This window comes from Alosa pseudoharengus, unplaced genomic scaffold, assembly GCF_046254945.1.
Source record: "Alosa pseudoharengus isolate Yale_2024_CS ecotype anadromous, Long Island Sound unplaced genomic scaffold, YU_APseudo_1.1 YU_APseudo_1.1_scf_20, whole genome shotgun sequence".
In the NCBI taxonomy this organism is placed as follows: Eukaryota; Metazoa; Chordata; class Actinopteri; order Clupeiformes; family Clupeidae; genus Alosa; species Alosa pseudoharengus.
In genome coordinates this window covers 31,155,522-31,175,630 of record NW_027468664.1, presented here as the reverse complement: position 1 = coordinate 31,175,630, position 20,109 = coordinate 31,155,522, and the positions used below count along the sequence as shown (strand labels likewise).

General features: G+C 40.8%; 1 protein-coding gene across 2 annotated transcripts; it reads left to right on the top strand.

The window, feature by feature from the left end:
• Positions 1-6,129: 6,129 nt before the first annotated feature.
• Positions 6,130-19,875, top strand: LOC143136392 (serine protease FAM111A-like). Of its 2 annotated transcripts, XM_076297093.1 has the most exons (4): positions 6,130-6,406; positions 14,129-14,210; positions 15,290-15,327; positions 15,429-19,875. In XM_076297093.1, exons 2-4 carry the CDS (start codon positions 14,129-14,131, stop codon positions 17,448-17,450), a joined length of 2,142 nt encoding a protein of 713 aa, XP_076153208.1. In that variant the 5' UTR covers positions 6,130-6,406; the 3' UTR covers positions 17,451-19,875. The 2 variants fall into 2 exon arrangements, with proteins under 2 accessions (XP_076153208.1, XP_076153209.1); XM_076297094.1 differs by lacking the exon at positions 14,129-14,210.
• The last annotated feature ends 234 nt before the right edge of the window (positions 19,876-20,109 follow it).

Genomic DNA, 20,109 nt, shown 5'->3' with positions numbered 1-20,109 from the left:
CAAGTTCAAGCATTAAATACCACACAGTATTCTGTGCAGTTATGTAGAGATTAATTATGTTAGATAAATACAGGTTTTCCAGATGACATGTCTACAGTGACAGAGTGTGTGTGTGTGTATATATATATATATATATATATATATATATATATATATATTATGGGCAGGTTATGGAATAAAATAAATATGAGGCTCCTAAACTTTAGCCTGTAGCAAGTGACGACGTTACAACGTCGGCGTGCTTACATCACTTAAAGGAACACGCCACCCAAAATCAGTAGTAATATATGTTCTTACCTTAACTTTCAGGAGTTGAGTCATACCTCTCCCGCGCCGGTAGGTGCACTCAAACGCTCTGTCGCGCGGCGCGAATGTGTTAGCATGTTGCTATGCTAGCGGGCTCTGCCGTGGCCGTAGAGAGAGGAACATAGCAGTAATCAAACACCTCCACGTTTTCCCTACTTAAATACAGTTGCACGAGTAGTTGATAAAAATGTGTATGTCACACAACATGAAATGTGGCGATTTTCCAAGCGAATAAACAGGAGAACTACAATGTGTGGCGCAATAGCACTTGGGAGTACTTCGACCTAGCATGGTAATATTATTAACACCTAATTGTAGATCCTATCCACCACAGAGTCTAGAATCCATGCTGGATCGACCCTCAACCTCTCCCTCCCCTCTGAGCGAGAGAGAGGCACACACACTAGAGATGCGCTGATGGGCTATTATTTCAACCATAACTGCATAGCAAAACTTATCATCCATCAGCACCAAAGTTTGTTGACCAATTTTCAAAACCGCACCCGCCCACCATCCGTTGGTTGTTTTAATGTAGGCTAGGCTATATGGGTGATGCAGCGGCCATGGTGTACTGGACGAACTTGCAAGGCCATAAAGAGGATCACCCTACTAAGCATATTCTGACTCAGTGTTGGGAACATGGCAAAGCAAACTTTAATAGTTTTGGGTGGATTGGGAATAGCCAAGCTGGAAAACTTGGACTAACTAAGTTGTCTCATAGTTCTGTGGTTCCACTCCCACATACCCCTCCCTGGTTTTTTGTTATGCCCACAGTGGATATCGTTTTAGTCAAAATGCGTGATGAGGTTGAGGAGGAAAGGGATGTGAGACATCTCACTAATGTGCATATACGCACCGGATATCCTGACGGGGTTCAAATTTTTACAGATGGTTCTAAAGGCCCTGCCACAGGGAAGACTGCAGCTGCAGTGTTTATCCCAAAGTATAAGAAAGAAATTCAAAAGAGACTCTCTGACCACCTTGCAGTTTATTCAGTAGAGCTATTTGCAATCTCCCTTGCACTAGAATGGATTGAAGAGGTTAAGACCCGGTGTAATGTGATTTGCTCTGATTCATTGTCAGCATTGACTAGTATTCTGCACGGCAAGTCAGTGTGCAGACCTGACCTACTGTATGATGTTCTTCAAAGTCTTTTTAGACTGCATCAGCAAGAAATTTTAGTTATTTTTGTATGGGTTCCATCTCATTCAGGTATTGAAGGGAATGAGGTTGTAGACCAGCTTGCTAAAGATGCTTTAAATTCTGAGATTCAGATTAACATTCCACTCAGTAAAGCAGAAGTTAAGCATATCATAGTAACTAAAATGATAGGCGAATGGCAGGGGCAGTGGGACAGGGAGAGTAAGGGTAGCTTCCTTCGCACTATACAAAAACAGGTGCCCACCAGAAGACAGTGCAGCTGGAGCCGAAAAGAAGAGCAAATAATAACAAGGCTTAGGATAGGCCACACTAGGCTGAACCATCATCTTCATGATATTGGCAAACATGCCACGGGCCATTGTGATAACTGCAGGGAAATTGAGACAGTTCAACATGTTTTATTAGTTTGCCCAGCGTACAGCATAGAAAGAGGTATGTTACTGGAAGAGGTTAGAGAACTGGGGCAGGCCAGGCTCTCTCTTGAGGGTTTACTCTTCTTCTCTGTGCCGACTGCCTGGAGATCTGTATTTAAGTTTCTCAAGAACACAGGACTTTTTGTTAGGATTTAGTTAATGCACATAGAGTATTATTTTTTATTATTTATTTATTTTTTCCTCAATTATTATTATTATTTTTCTTTGTCACTCCTCTGTTGAAACTCCATACCTGTAGTTAAGTAAATGTCCAGTTGGTGGCGGTAAATGCAACCGTGTGTATGCCAACCGCCAATAAACCCCACAAGAAGAAGAAGAAGAATGGGTGATGCAGCGCTGCTGACGTGAGGCTAGAAAGCCCTTGCCTGTTCTAGAAAGACTGATCTAATGCAGCAAATATATTAAAAGGCTAAAGTCGTACATTGGCTAGGCCTATCCCCAGAATATCAGCAGCAAACTCAATCTCTGTCGCGCAAAACAGTCTCCAAATAAAACGCACATCGACCTGTTGCCTATTCTGCCATGCAGCTTGTGACAATATATCGTCCAAAATGCTTGATTGCATTGCATTGTCCACATTTTTAGCTACATTTTCATGTACCACATCAGCATTTTTGTTCAGTGAATCTTTTGTAAATTGCTTTACAATTACCCGTCTTCCTTATTAGACATTCTCTGGTAAGGGACCGTTCGTTATTTATAAATGGGGCCACCGGAGGAAAATAGGGGAGGGTCATGTCTTTTTATTCTTTTTTGAGGGGAGGGTCACCTAACTTTTTTTTGTCTAGGAGGGGGGGTCACCCATCTTTTGTATTAATGAAAACAGCAAAAAATCAAAGTGACTTGTTTGATTGTTGATTTCTGTCGCCATATAGGCCTAACGTTCTCTATAGCTCTGTCAACATTGAACAAAGAAAATAAGGGAGATTTCCCGGGTTTCTCACGCAAAATACGGGAAATGTCAACATCCGTCCCCATTAACGTTGGAAGGGTTGGAGCAACAAAGTAGCCTACTTTATTCACGCCTAACAGCCTATATCCATTTGGTCAACTTTATCCAGCCCTAAAAAAGCTAAATTTAACTTTTATTGGTAACCAGCAACAACAAAGTCCTTTTAGGCAAGTCCCTACACTCGGCGGCCATATACCAACGTTTTATGGGCACTCATCGGGCACAGTCTTTGGGTCGAACTGCGCATGCGCAAGGCTTCACGACACCAATCTTGCTAAAGACTTGCTATAAGACTTAACTCCTACTGTCCAGCGGCGAGATCACAACACATGATTGGCACGATGTTTTCACAAGACACCATATGATTGGCTCAATGTATTCACATGTCGACGTTTTGCCGAGGAAGGGGTGGGATATGTGTAGACAACGGCCATATTGGCGTGACAAACTAGCCCCATGCATTTCTATGGAGTATTTTTTGAGTGCTGTGTCTCCTCATTAGAAAGTCTCTGGCAACAAGTGCAATTTGTTAATCGCTGTCATTCGCTCCTGCCAACAAAAATGTGTTACGTTCCAAGTAGCAGTGCGTAATTCTGCTTCATACAGTTGAACAAATAGCCTACATTGGTCATATAAATAGCCAGTTTATGGTCTACAGCAGTGTTTTAAAAAATGTTTGTGCCACGGCACACTTTTGACACTTAAAATGTCCCACGGCACACTAACATCCTGTGTGAAGAAAAAATAAACATACCATAGCCTAAAATTTCAAATAATACATAGATATGGCCTTATTATGGCTTCTATGCAAGACCTGCTCAATAAAACAAGCACCCTCTGATTCATTTGTAGGTGACTATATCTAATTTAATTGTTGTTATGAACTGGATATGTGATGATTCTGTGAATACTGGATATGGGGCCCCCATTGTACAATGCCTGCATACCACAAATAGTGCAATCATACAATCAATGAGGGCATGTGGTTATAAATTATTTGATGCAACAGTTGCTTTTCTGGACCAGTGAGTGACATTTGGGTAATTTTCTGCGGCACACCTGATGATCTCTCACGGCACACTAGTGCCACGGCACAGTGGTTGAAAAACACTGGTCTACAGTGTAGAGTTGGTAAGTTATGGTAGGCCAACTTCGAGTGAATATACAGGGGGATTGGCTCTTAGCCTGGCAGGTGCGCACGTAGACATACGAACAAGCGCCAATGAATCGTGCTCTTACGACAACCACATCGTTAACTTAAATAGGCCTACTGTAGGTTAGCATAACTCTGAGTTCGCATTCAAGCAAGCAAACGATGATTTGAATACATCTGTTTCTCTGGAAGGGCAAGGGGTAACAACAGGACAACACACGAATGCGGGACTAATGTTATGAGAGTATTGTAATATGGGATATTCTACGGGAAAATATTAAAACGGCAAGACAGCGGGGAAAAGTTAAAATGATAGGCCTAAACCCGGAAAAAGTTGGCATGTTAGGTATTTTTCGGTCCCTGTGATTATTTGTGAAATTGTGCAAACGGCCTTTTCAAGTCATTTGAGAAGGAAGGAGTGTAGCAAGCTCCCAAATTGACGCTCGTCTGAGAAATTGAGTTTTGGACAATGTTCAGCTTCGGCAGCTTTACAATGACTGAGGAAGCCTAGAGACGAGTCCATAGCAACAAGTTCATGTGTTGAATTTGTTATTACCCAGTGTGCTTTGTTGTACGGAAGCTTATTGCTGCCACACTAAAAGAAATAAAAAGGCTCATTATTATGTAATTACGTGAACATTTTCTTGTTATAACAATATCTTTTTCACGTTTTAACAAGATATGTATCACGTTATTACATGAAATTATCACGTTATTTCATGATAATGATATTTTCACGTTATAACATGAAAATATCATGTTATTTCAAGATATGATTTTTTCACGTTTTTACAAGATATTTATCACGTTTTTACATGAAATTATCACGTTATTTCAAAATAACGAAACTAAACGAAACAAGGCCACGAGAGCTCATGGCTGGCATAAATGATAACTAGTGTCTATGAACTTGCACCCTGACTGCTATTACACTGCTGCTTGATGAGTGTTTGTTTTTGTGCATGTGTGTATGAGTGTGTAGTCTGTGTGTGTGGTCAATTCTCAGCTGACTGAGGAGCAGCGAAGAGGGATGTGTGTGTATCGGCAGAGAGCTGCTGAAAAGGAGGCCGATAGAGAGGTTCTATGCAGGATAGCCTGCTCACACCATAGACTGTATATATATGGCTCACACAGCCTGATAGTTCTGCTTTATCTTCTTATCAACACAATAAATAAAACTTTCGCTAACTTGACGCAAGAGGGAGAAAGGGCTTTGATAAATATGCAAATCTTCACGCAATGTGGGTGAATGTATAGCCTAGACTGCTCTGGCTCGGTAGCCTGCATGTCAGGTCATCGCTGTCATTTCTAAGGCTGTGGGGAAGGGTCAAAATATCAGTATAATCAGTATCATGAAATAACGTGATAATTTCATGTAATAACGTGATAAATATCTTGTTAAAACGTAAAAATATCATATCTTGAAATAACATGATATTTTCACGTTATAACGTGAAAATATCAGTATCATGAAATAACGTGATAATTTCATGTAATAACGTGATAAATATCTTGTTAAAACATGAAAAAGATATTGTTATAACAAGAAACTTTTCACGTAATTACATAATACTGAGCCTTTTTAATTCTTTTAGTGTGGCAGCAATAAGCTTCCGTATTGTTGAATGGTCTCAATGTTTTATTGTTTTATTTCATGTACTTACTAGAGGAGTAACTTATTTCAAGTAGGCTAATGCAGTTGCAGGAAGTGTGCATTTAGTTTCCATGCTTATTGTGTTTCCACAACAATGTTAGTGAGTAAATCTACTGAAATGGCCACCATCTTGGTGAAGTGTGATGTGTAAGATCAGAAAGCAGAGGGTGAGAATAGAAAGATGCTTAAGTCGATGTCTTTTCATTGCGCTTTACAGCGTGGGCGGAAGATATCGACAATTGGCTGGCGAGGGTCATGTCTTTTTTAAAAAGACTGCGGGAGGGTCGTTGAAAATTTTCTTGCAGGCTGGGGAGGGTCATGCAACTTTTGATTGAAACACTCAAAATCCCTCCGGTGACCCCGTTTATAAATAACGAACGGTCCCTAAACGGGAAACCCGTGTATAGGCCTATTACTACTGATTTTGGGTGGCGTGTTCCTTTAAGCGGGAGCAAGACCGCGGGAAACGGCTCCTGGGGGAGAGAGGTAGGCTATGTCTCGAAAGAGAAGTAGAACTGATTTAGAAGTGGACTGTTCTGTGTGAAAACGCCTATTGATGTGACTGTCAGTTGGTTAGCATTTTACAGGATCCAATCCGCTTGGTGTGATATAGAGGCGGCCCATTTACTTTCAAATAGTACTATCGTTAATAATTCCGGAAGAAGCAATCTGTCCGAATAGGAGGAAACGCCGATTGCCGCCAAGTTCCTTTTGAAGTTCTGTGAAAAAAGCGTCTTATCCAAATTGTAAGTAATGACTCGGTGGTATCTTGTTCAATGTTGTGGTAACTTTATGTTCTGAAGACTTTGACGTTTGATAATCCCCTGTTTGAGATGAGTGTAGCTAAAACAATTTTCTTTAGCGCGCGCAGCCACCGGGCAAAGGTCGTTCCATTATCTAATTAATTGGCACAAACATAGGCCTACAGACATTTGTGGGCAGTAACAGGTAGGCCATATGTCATGCTGTTGAGGGTGCAAACAAAAGCTGCATCGCCATTGAGGTCACATAAGAACTGGCTCAAAAGTAGGCTAATACAAGTGCTGTGGCATGTTTATGAAAGCACCGTTTTCCACGCGTGTTCTCTTTAGGCACCTTGTCTATTATTTTGGTAGGTTATCTAACCAGCTATTTGACGTCTTTAGAAAACTAAACATGGGTGCCTAATGTTGACTTAGCCTACTCCAGAGATTTTCCTACGTTAATCACTCCTCTGAAAAATATCGTCTATCCAAGGTGCCTCGAAGTTAACTGATCAATTGAAATCAACCAAAACTCAATCTGTCATTTATATTTCAGTCCACAAAGCTTCCAGGTCACAATATGTAATCAGATAATATACATCCTAAAACCCAGCGATAAAACGGCGCATAGGCCTATCAACTTTTATCCAAGGTGAGTTTTCCATTGCTGTTACAGTTTTTCTCGACTGCTTTGACCTGCTTTTAAGCTTAAAAGGAAACTGGGATCCACTTGGTCTTCATGAGGACTTTCTTTGCACAGCAGAAGTCATCTCTTGCGAATGTGTTCACATTTCATTGGGTTCACACATTTCTCACACCCTTTTGCAAAACAGTTAACACAGATGTCTTTCAAAAACCCCAAACTCTATTAGTTTTCCTGTGCTAAACAAAAGGTACATCATTTTCACAGGTGGTATAGATTCCTTGCAAAAGTCTGAATCTCTGATACTACAACGGAGTATTAGGGCCACACATGAAGAAAAAAATATTTTTGAAATGAGATTAAACTCGACATGTCGACTTTAAAATCGCCATGTCTACATTAAACTCGACATTTCGAGAATAAAGTTAAAATGTCATGTCGACTTTAATCTCGACTGTTAACTGTTTCGAGAATGTGATGTCAGAGTTGACACAAGCATCAAAATGATCGAGAAAAACTGTAATGCACCTCCAATATTGTTTCCACCTCCAACAGGGGCATCACTAGACCCCGGGGTTATAGAATGCGTTACGTTTTTATGTGTTGGATGGTGGGGGTACGCGAGCCGAGTCGGAATGTAGGCGGTGGTACGCGGGGGGAAAAGTTTGGGAACCGCTGCTTTAAACAAAACCTTCGAGCTACAGCGCATTGAATCAGTGCGTGCAATACCGGAGCTAGTGTGCGTGTGAGCCACTTTATCAGAGCGATATTGTCAACGTCAGCGAGTATTTGCATTAGATTATCGTCTAATGGCATCAAAAAAGTTTACCCGAAATTAAGTGTTGGGTCTTCTATTCGCGGACCCTGATTCTGAAGGGAAATATCTGCCTTCAGAAAATGACGGTGATTCGTTTAGTGAGGCTTCAGATGCGTCCCTGCCTTGCAATGATGCAGCTGGACAAAGTGAGAGTTTAGCTTACACCAAGCACAAACGTTGAATCGTTTGCCCAATGTCACTGGTGGGAATAATGTTTCACGGGTTCGGAGTGTTCATCGGGAAGTTAGCAGGGTGTTAGTGGTGTGGCGAACGAGGCTGGAGGTAGCCTAATGTCCATGTAGCGCTAGCTTCTGTCTTCTGACCGTGTGCCTCTCCGCAATCACGGCGACAGTAACGCAAGGATTAAAGTTCTCCGTCGTAAGACGGATTTCCGTCAATTTGATTTTAGAAATGTCATATTTGAGATCGATGCAGATCCGATTAGAAAAAAAATAGGGGGGGGGGGGGGACTATCACCTTTGCTTTTCCTTTTTTTAAGGCAACTACAAATATTAGGTCCGATGAATTAATGTGTGTGATGTTAAATGTTTGAAGACCTAATAGTGTTCTTGAGAACTTTCTGTGTCTCAATCAGTGACCGCTCAAGAAGATAGCCTACGTCAGCCATGAGTTTCGCTTTGTTTATGTTGTAGCTATACACACTTGTCTCGGGCGTTTGCTTAAAAAAAAGAACACGTATGGAGGACTATAACGGTCTAAAAGTTGGATTATAGTGACACATTAGAGACAGCTGATGAGGTTGGCCAATCCGTTTAACTTTTTTGGATATGATATTGTGAGCTCTATGTGCGAATTCGGAGAAGAAGCGTAGGCTGTGTTCTTTCCGTGCATCAATGTAGACAATTTCTTACTATCGCGAACTCTTGTCAGGGGAGGTCATTCATTTTTCGTGTCACCTATGACTTGAACAGATAGCCTTCTATGCCACCCGATGTAGGCTACTATTATTGTTACAGTTTTTAATCAATGCAACTAACATTATGTGTAAAGCCACGCAATATAAACCGTAGCCTATGCAATTTATTATCCCGTCTGTTATGACATGTACAACAATGTTTTTCACAATTTGCGACGGAAGGTTTTGACTGAGCGTGTTAGCATAAAAAAATAATAATATCACTGTCATCATCGCGAACTGTTGAGTAAGGGGGTCAGTCTGTTTGTGACGCACAGACAGCCTTGTAGTCTATTTTGCTTTAAGCCTCACTTTTAACGACAGTAGGTTGTGAGTGTATGTTGACAAAAAATAACCATACAATTAAAATAGTCAACTTAAAACGTTGCTGTAAAATATTATTACTTTATAGCACAAAACCATAACCAGTAGCCTATAGGCCTACCAGAACCTCGCATATTAGCGTCATGATTTGTGTGCGTCTATTTGGCAAGGCCACTAGCTGTCATGGATGCGTTGTTGCTAAAGGAAGGCAGGTGTCAAAAGTTAAAAAATAAATGGAGATGGGCAGCTGTTGGAAACGGGGGAGAACAAGCCATGGTTAAAGAAATTAAAGTGCCAGGGGTTTGCTTTTGCGCGGTTCGCTGCAAGAAAATTGTTTATGGATGCAATAGGAAAACGTTTTAGCACGCCACCAATCAGAAGACCGCCATAAGGTTAACGTTCGTGCACTTCAGGACATCTTCCCTACCTGGTGCAACTAGCCACCACGACAGAGGTAGGCTACGTTTATCTATTGCTGACCGTTTTTACGTTTAGAAAGTAGGCTACGCATGTTCTTTCATAGCGCAACACGACCTGTCCCTCACCATATCGCAACCTCTTGTCAACCTTATACAATCTGTTGCTGAAGACAAAAGCACCGTCTCCAGATTGTCGTTATCAAATGCGCAGACCTCCTGCATGAGCACACACAGTAGGCCCTATTGCTGCTCATTGGAAAACTGAGTTGTCTGTAAAACTCAAAATTACCATGTTTTCATTAAATGCGGATGAGGCAACAAATGGAAATATGAACAATATCTAGAATGTTCTGATTCGTTACTTTGATGAGGAAATGGGAAGTCTTGCAAACTTGATTTTATAGATTTTACTTGGTGTAGAATTGCATATTAACAAAAAAAAAAATCTCCCCTTTAAACACTTTTGGCCTGAAGTAATTAAATAAGAGTGTGTTAAAGCCTTTCTACAATATTGCTGCAGTAGAAAAGAACAGCAATGGCTAATCAGCAATGGTCAGGGATGGTACTAAAATATATTTTTGTTCATCAGGAAAACTCAATCTCAATCAAGAACACTCTCAATTCGCCTTATTCACATGGCGGCCATTGGCGGCTAAAACGAGGCTACAGGGTACACAAACCATAGGATTGTTATGTTCTATGCATTCACCTGTAGGTGGCATTAATTATATAGTAAGTGTACCCTGTAGCCTCGTTTTGGTTTAAACAATGGCCGCCGTGTGAATAAGGCGAATACTCCCTTTACTTTGCTGTTTGCATCTTTTTGTACATTAAAAACCAATAGGTCGCCACCGCAAAAGGGGTGCTATCTCTATAGGTAGATATGAACAACGTAAAACTTATGGCCTGAAAAAAGTTCAGGCAAACGATTTTTTTTCACTTTAATCCCTGCAGTAACGTGGTGGAGCCTTTGTCTAATGCCACTGGGTATGTTAGACGAGGTCGAAGTGCTCATAGGACAGTTAGGGGGGAACGTAGAGGAAGTGTGGGGAGTCGCAATGAGAATGACAGTAGGCCTAGTCCGAGCTGCGCAAATTCTCTCCACTCGGCGCGGGCACAAGGCAGATCTGGCCATGCTGCTCGCAGCAGGAGCAGAGGTGGTGACACGGGGCAGGGGAGCCATTAGGCCATGCATAGTCTATCACAAGATGATGGGAATGTCCTGTATGGATAGGATATGGATATGGATATGGATAGTCATTATCTCTACAGCAAAAGGCCTGCTACATAAAAAAAACAATGTCAGCCATTTATTAGTAATGATTTACACTGTTGATTTGAATTGCTATCTATTTCCCTGACCATTTAGGACATACACTATGTGTTCTTTTTTGTGTGTTCATGTCCTTGTGATGTGTGTCTTTGTCAGCTAAGAAAAAAACAACAAAAAAAAACATTAAAAAAAAACATCAACAAAAACAACAAAAGAAAACAAATACTAACATTGTCTCTTGTCTTGTCATCTCACTCCTGATCTGTGCCTTGCCGTGGCAAGTGAGCTTTTGAACTAAACAGGTCTTGTCTACTTGTGTTTGTGTGTCATCTGAATAATATATATGTGCCCCATACATGGAATCAGAGTGTCTACTGTATGTAGTAAATGGAAAATCTCTACAGCAAAAGGCCAGCCTACCGCTACATGCATTTGGTTTGTTTCTGCCATTTATTAGTAATGATTTACACAGTTTGTTTACTACTTAGTATTTACCTGAGCATTCAGAATTGTGCAATATAGCATACAGAAGGTGAGGGACATTTTGGGGGGAAAGAAGTGGTGCATTTTATCATTCAAACATGCGACCAGTGATGGGCAGTAACGCGTTAGAAGTAACGCGTTACTGTAATCCAATTACTTTTTTCAAGTAACGAGTAAAGTAAGGGATTACAATTGCAAAAATAGTAATTAGATTACTTTACTTTCCTGCAAGCAGCCTGCGTTACTGCGTTACTAAACCGTGATTTTGTCATAGGCAGTAAAAGAATTTGGGATTTTGCCATTTTGTGAGACTAACTCGTGACAATGATGTAGGCTATAGCTGCGCGATATAGATGTAAACAAACACACGTGTGCAAGACATGGAGTGCGGGAGAGAGCGCGAACATGGAGCATTTAATTCACTGCAGTTCAGACATTACGAAAAAAACATTAACGCTGTACACTCTTCATGGGAAGAAACATGTTGTCTACAGCGAAAAATTCCACCTCAAATCTGAGCAAGCACCTAGCAAGCCGGCACAGAAATGTCAAACTCATTGAGACACCCCCAGATCCCGACATGACGGCTGCAGCAACAGGTGAAAATAGAGGACGTTGCGGGTTCCCTGTAGCCTACTGGCCCGTTATAACAGAAGCCAGGGCATTATAATATTCTGGCTGCATTCACTGTGATTTGGAAAATGGGCAAAAATATAATGTGGTCTTTGCCTTAATGGGACTGGTTTAATGTTGAAGTCTTCAATAATTCGTTTCCCTTAAACCAGCGTTTCTCTACTGGTTCGCGGAGACATGCCAGGTGGGGCGTGTAGCCTAGGCCCAGGTAGCACCCGATGCGCAATGGACGCACTGTGTTATTCATAGGGAAGCGCTCGTGTCAAGGCAGCGTGAGCGCATGTTTGAATCTGCAAGCACGTTCACTAATGAACATTTCTTAAAGCTGGCCTATCTTTGCGATATATTTGGAAAGCTCAATGAGTTAAATATCCAGTTACAAGGCAAAGACAAGCACCTACCTCACCTAGCAGATAAGATTACTGCATTCACCAAAAAACTTGAGGTATGGCACAGGCGCCTCGATCGCAACAGTATGCCTTTGAGAATCTGAGTGAAATCGCTGAAACGTCTGCTTCGGGAGCCACTCTTGTGATCCCATGTATTAAACAGTAGGCCTACATCACATCCCAGCAAAGTTTATTTAAAAAATATTTCCCAACCAGCAGTGCTCAGTATGACTGGATTATGGATCCATTTAATGCAGCATGTTGGTATTTCATTGAATATATTGTACAATGCTGTAAAATATTGGCTTATGCTTCCTAATATGTTGCTGGAAAACAGAAATATGTGTGTTTAATTTACAATGGCACATTATGTATTTATTTATTATTATATCTGCAGCACCAGCTGATTTTAACTCTGCTGAAGAGGATATATTTAGAACTTGTCATTATTTCAATACATTTGACAATTTTAAGCTTGACCTACCACTTTCTTAGAGCAATGAAGGACAGGTGGGGCTCGAAAAGGCCCCCCTGATCAAAGTAGGGAATGAAAGAAAAAGTTTGAGAACCACTGCCTTAAACTAAGCATTTACATGAAGCACAGTAGCCTATGCCGATTGAAACACATTCCACTCAGATAGGTGCTACCAGGCTCATATAGGCTATCACTTTTAATTGCAAACAGAAAATGTCTAGCTAGCTGTTTATACCAACTTAATATCATGACTATTGCTAATATAGTGCCAAATGTGGAGTTTGTGGACTAGCCATAGGCTTATATTTGAATGGAGCTGATCATTATGAGAGTTGTATAGATGCTCTTAAAGTGACAGCGCACCATTTATAAATGAGTTAAACTGCATCAAATTAGTAGTATTTCTTAAGAAATATTTTAAACTAACAGTTCTGCTTTGGGCACCATCACCATTTATTTACATCTATTCGAATGAAGGAGTATACACACCAAAAAGTTAAGATTGAAACTAATAAAACCAAGTTTTAAAAAAGCGTATTCAGGTTGTGTATAGCTAGTGTGTTTTTGTAAAGTAACTAAGTAAAGTAAATAGTAAAGTAACTAATTACTTTTGAAAATAAGTAATCAGTAAAGTAACTAGATTACTTTCTTGGATAAGTAATCAGTAATCAGTAACTAATTACTTTTTCCAAGTAACTTGACCAACACTGCATGCGACTTTTCATGAAAATTCTATAATCCAAGATGGCCGCCACCATATGACGTCAAAATATGCAAATTAGATATAAACATTTAATCCCTCCATAAACTTTGGGTCATCCTTAATATTTCTCTAATTTACAGAAAGTCTCTATCTCTTATCACTTTTAAGATATAGCCTTTTGAAATGATGTCAAAATCGAACGTTTCGAAAAAAAAACTCTGGCGCCTAAAGGGTTAAGTGACTTTAAAAAATATATAATACTCAACCAAGTGTACTTTCTTTGCCTACCCTTTCGAATACAATATTCAAATTACTTGTAAAAGCTCCATAGTCCTCCATTCATTCTGCACTCGTGGACGAGCGCCCTCATGTGGAACCACAGAAGGAACTGCAACCAGTTCAGATACCGGAAGTTTTCTGAGAGTAAAAGTTCTCCCCTTATTAGACATTCTCTGGTAGAATCGTTCTACTAGGCAATGGTAAATCGCAGAAGCAGCAGGCAATGACGCCTCCGGAGTTCTGTAGACGTGCAAAACTGAAGTTAGTTTAAAATTAAGTAGGTAAACACTTTGTGGTAACACAACGCAACTAAGTGTTTAACTGGAACCGTCAATCTCATACTAACTAACATTATTGGATTACTTTTGTAGATGGATATAAGACGCTTCTTCGGAGGTGAAATGCAAAGCAGAGTCAGGGAATCTGTAAGGAGAGATGATGATGGTGATGTAGGTAAGATCTGGCTGTAGTTGGTGATTAACAAGCAAGCTAGCAAACGTAAGTCTGTTAAAAGTGAAATGCCCAGTGATGGACTGTGATCAAAAACAGCCCTATCATTTGCAACACACCGGCCCTATTTTCAAACCGGCAACAACGACTTATAAATAATCAAGTCTAACCTTTTAATTTATTCTCAAAGTACACCAGACTGATGCATTTTATCTTTAAAATAAGAACATTTTCTGACAGGGGAGCATGCCCCCAGACCCCCCTAGGTGTGTGTGTGTGTGGGGTGGGGGTGGGGGGCTGCCCTAGTAAAGTCTCACGTCTAGTGGCACCTCAGACCTCCAACATCATGGCCCGGAGTTTTGAATGGTCTGTGACTTAAACTTGTGTGAAAGAATAGTCAGCTGCTGGGACATTCCATCAACATTGCTAATAAAATCAGCGCTAAGGCTTAACAGAAAACGCCTGACTTGAATTTCACTTGAGGCTCAAGCCATTCAATTAACTCAATTTAGCTGAGTTTTGTGAGGAAATTTAAGGGTGTTTTCACCCCCGAGGCGTATTTCACAAAACTTACAAAAGCTGGAATTGTTTTTGGTTATCCTGGCTGAATTTAGCCATGACTTGATAGAGAGAGAGAGATTAGTTATCAAAAGAGATGGCACATAAGTTACCATGGCGATTTATTCTTTCAGCCAGCCTGGTCCAGACCAGCCCACTGCAGAAATTGATTGGAAATAGAGGGCATATTTTTAAAGGTGTTTTGGTGACAAAGACAATATACTGTAAATATATAGTCACTGTATCTGGTAACAGTGGCATGCTCTCTTAATGACTTTGTGTGCCTAGATGAGGAAGCACTCACCACGCCTGTTTGCACTGTTCAAATTGAAAAAGGAAATACTGTAATTCACTACTTTGTTAGTCTATATCAAAAGCTGTTCTGAAATACTCCTACGGAATCTGTTTTCACACCACAGTGATTTATAAGCTGATGAACAGACGTGGAATGGAAATATTTACTTGAGATTTGCAGGTGAACCAAGATGATGCTAAATGCTGCTTTTTTTAATTTATTTTTACAGAACTAAACAGAGCAAGCTCATTAAGAATGGCAGAAAGTGTAAGTATACTACTCTTGTCATCCTCCAATTCTTTCTGAAGACTTTTCGTATCAAATATTTAAATTAATGAGCTGAGTTTTTGTATATTTTGCTGCAACAGAAACCTTCCAGAAAAACCTTCCGGTACTCATTAATTGGGAAGAAACCATGCACTATATCCTCTGACAATTCTTCAGAAGTGCTCAGTGCATTGTTGACTGACCGTGACTTCAATAAGATCCATACCACCAAAGCTGGAATGGATCTAATTATTAAAAGAAAAAAGCCCAACACTCCGGCTATAGGTGTACATTTCCCCTGTTGTCTACTTGAAAATGATGAGGAACTTGAAATACGCTTCATCAAACGTGACCAAAAAACGAAACAAAAAAAAACAAAAACCAGCCAACATTTGCCGTTAGGAAAACCTGAAAAACTGGTCATCTTCCTTGTCAGCACAACTGGCAAAAAAGGCTTAAAACGTAATGTAATAATGGAAAACAAGAGACTTAGTAACGAAGTGGATTGTGTGTGTGTTGTTGGAGTCAAAGGAGAAACTGTAAAGGATGCTCTACGAAGAGATGGACGCTTTGCAGAAGGCTTATTTACAAAGGACTTTGCTCTTGAAGATGATGAGAAGATCATCACAAAGATGAAGAACTCTGTAGATGAACTGAAAGATCATAAACTATACAGCTTTGCTCTTAACAGCCCTGATGTTATGCCTGATAGTCTGGAAATGCTGGACGACTTCGATGATCATCAATCTCAATCAAGTTCCAAAGAGGATATGGCTGATTCACATCCACATTCAAGAATATCAGATGGTCAGTCCTCAGGAAAGGACTCATTGGCCTCTGACAAAAAGGAGATGACCACCACTTCAAAGTCAAAGCGTACAAACAAAGTGGAAATTCTGGGAAAAATACCAAACACTGGGGAGATTTTAAAGATCCTACGTGATCAATTTGACAGTTTGGTACGGCATCTTAAAGCTCGTGAGGGTATTAAGAGTGCTGAACAAGTGCGAGAGCTCCTCAGAGAGGAATTTTCAAAGGAAACTCAGGGTTTCTCTGAGATAAAAACTTTAAAAATGCTCATGGAACGAAGTGCCTCTATCTGCCAGGTCTATTACAATAATCAAGCAAGAGGAACTGGGTTTCTACTCTTTGGCAGATTCATTCTCACTAATGCACACGTCATCACAGATGAAAACAAAGAAAACCTTTTAAACAATCTAAGTGTGTCATTCAGTTTTGAAGATTTTAGCCCAGAAAACAAAAAGCATTTTGCATTGAAGAGAATGCCTATAGCATTTGAATATAAGTCTACTCAACAACATAATGTGGACTTTGCTCTGATGGAGCTAAAGAAGTCTCCCGAAGCATTGCCTCCACCACTTCTTCAACACTATAGTGCTCCACCAGTGAGAGGGGGAGTCTGCATCATAGGTCACCCAGACTCCGGTGTTAAGAAAATGGACACGTGTCTCATTATTGAGCGTGAAAACCAGCTAAAGGCAGCTGAGAAACATGCAGCAGAAAATTCTGAATTTCTTCAAGTTATTACAGCCGCATTCTTTAACAGGAAACAAGAGCTTGATGGTTCTCAAATTGAGTACAACAGCTGCTTTTTCTATGGAGCATCTGGATCCCCTGTCTTTGATGAGCACTGCAATGTAATAGGCATGCACACAGGAGGCTACGTGTACAAAACAACAAAACCAATAGGCAGCATCCTTGAATATGGACTCCCTTTACTGCCCATTCTGGTGTCTATTCTCAGACAAACAAAAGACAAACATGAACATGTGTGGGAATCCTTTTTGGCCGAAAAGAACACAAAACTAGTGATGCAGTATGCTGATGACATGACCTTTAGACCAGACTTGGGCAACCGTGCTTGGGAAAGTGACCTGCATGTGGACTGTTATGAGGAAGAGGATGAGGATACGATTAAGGAAGAGGATGAGTACATGGATGTGGAAGAGGAGGAGGAAGATGATGATGAAGAGGAGGAGGCAGACGATGATGAGGAAGAGCAAGATGATGATGAAGATGACACAGAAGGAAAAGCAAAGAAACGCAAATTGAGTATTTCACATTTCTTCAGAGCACAAAATGGAAATAACCCTCACACCTGACAATATACATTGTCCACTACATTGTCCAGGATGCTGTGGAATCTTTTTATGGCTTTGATACCTAGGATGTTTGCTTATGTGTTCCAAAATATATGAGCTCAAAGATAAAACTGGACAGAAGGACAGAATTATTTCAAGACAAGATTTTTACCTTGGAATTCACCAGCAGGAATCTTTTCCCAGGACCACATCTCCTCCCAACTCACACTCAGCACCGGCTCCCCCCAGGGCTGTGTGTCGAGTCCCCTGCTCTATTCTCTGTACACACATGACTACCCCCCCCCCCCCCCCACTCTAGAAACGGACGCAGACCCGTGGCTGGTCTCATCTCAGGGGGAGACGAGTAAGCCTATCAGGAGGAGGTTCGCAGACTGGTTGAGTGGTACAAGGACAATAATCTCATCTTGAACGCATCCAAGACAAAGGAATTAATAATTGACTTTCGTAGGAAAAGGGCAGACACGGAACCACTCCACATTAATGGGGAACATGTGGAAAGGGTTCCTGTCTTCAAGTTCCTAGGCACACACATCGCAGAGGACCTCTCTTGGACCACCAATACCCACCACATGGTCAAGAAGGCCCAGCAGGGGGCTGCTGTGGCACAACAGGCTACAGCGCTGGAATTTCTGGAATATCATGCAATTTTAGAAAACCTATTCCAGACATGATAAGTCAGGAAATTTTATCATTTTGGGGCCAAAGTCATGGAATATCAGGGCAGGGACACTATATTGCTTTTACATTGTGATGTTTGTTATTTTTTATTAGATCTCCTAGTCCCATATAACCCTCCCCGACCGCTACGATCACAGAATACTGGCCTTCTCGTAATTCCAAGAATCTCAAAAACTACAGTAGGAGGCAGAGCTTTCTGCTATCCCCACCCCTCCTGTGGAATAATCTCCCTTCCTCAATTCGATTAGCAGACACCCTCCCTATTTTTAAGTCTAGACTTAAAACATACCTCTTTACTGCCTCCCATAGGTAGGTATGGTGCAGTGTGGACCTTCACCCACCTCAGGGATTTTTGGAATGGACCACCCTGCTGTGTCCTTGTGTGACTGGCACCCCAGTCATGTGTGCGATGGTGGTTACTGACCATACCTGCGCAGGTGTTGACTACCCCTCACCATGCCTTAGTTATGCTGCTATAGCATAGTGCTGTCATGGACTTTTCATGTGAGGTATACCATCACCAGTCATCAGTCATCTGTGTGCTTGGTCCTCATCTCACTCATCTCACCTGAAGTCCCCTACGACTGCCCTATCATCGCCTATTACTGTCCCCCTACCTGGATTCCTGGCACGTACAGCCTAGCAACCCACCACCTGCCCTATGCAACTCTGCCTGGATTCCTGGCCCGCACTGCCGACCCACCACTTGCCCTATGACAACTCCTAATCCCCTGGACAATTTCCTACTCTGGACTATTTGAACTTAAATTAGGATTAAACACTAAATTAGGATTAATGCATTATCATACCGGATATGTAACCATCCCACCTCTTGTTCTATTCTCTACACCTGACTAACTTATGCATTTGTTATGTATACAGACCTTACGGTCCTGTATCTGACCCTAGGCAGATGGGTCAGGCCCTTAAATCGTGGATCTGCTCGAGGTTTCTTCTTGTATCTGTATCTGTACATCTGTATATGTATCTCCAATTCTAGGGAGTGTACATCTGTATATGTATCTCCAATTCTAGGGAGTGTACATCTGTATATGTATCTCCAATTCTAGGGAGTTTTTCCTCGCCTCTGTTACCCACTGGCCTTTTTTTCTTTTCTTTTCTTTTCTCTGATTGTCTAACATTCTGTAAAGTGCCATGAGACATGTGTAATGTTTTGCTGCTCTATAAGTACAATTGAATTGAAATTGAAATATGTTTTAATTATATTTTATTTATTTACAAAGCACCAAGAGGAATGCCATCCATTGTCATTGTATGCTGTACAATGACAACAAAGAATTATATTCTATTCTATTCTGTTGAATTGTATAAGTTCATTTCAAATAGTAATTTTGTTAGTTAAATGATTAGTAATAATAGTTGACAGTTTAAATGATAGTTTAAAATCATTAGTAATCAAGGGCACAGGGATCTGGCGGACTTTGGAGGAAGGGCTTAACCACAAGCTCCACGACCCACCCCGAACAGTCCCACGATCCACTTTTGGGTCCCGACCCACCAGTTAAGAAACACGGATCTACAGCAACCTGATGTGAATGTGATGTACATAATAATAATCTTTACCATGGTAATAGGCCATTATTTTTATGTTTTGCATATAAACTAATTTATGGTGACTATCATAAAGCAACACTGGTTAATAAGAAAAATATTAGGCTTAAGGATTTTTAGATAAAATGCATTGAATGTTTTTAGCTATATTACAGTAAACTATATGACAGCACAACTCTACTGTGACGGGTTTGCCTCTTTCTCCCTGGCTGGCCTTGCGTTGTATGTGGCTTGCTTTTGTGTTTTCCCTGTTTTGGCCTGCAGGTGGCGCTGTGGAGATCTAGCTAGGTGATCTAATTGGATGGCCTAATTGGAAGGTGGATGTGTTCTCCCCTTCATGTCGTTCTCACCCTGATCCAAGTGTTTACGACGACTATCAATACATTGTTAAATAAGGTGTAATTTAATA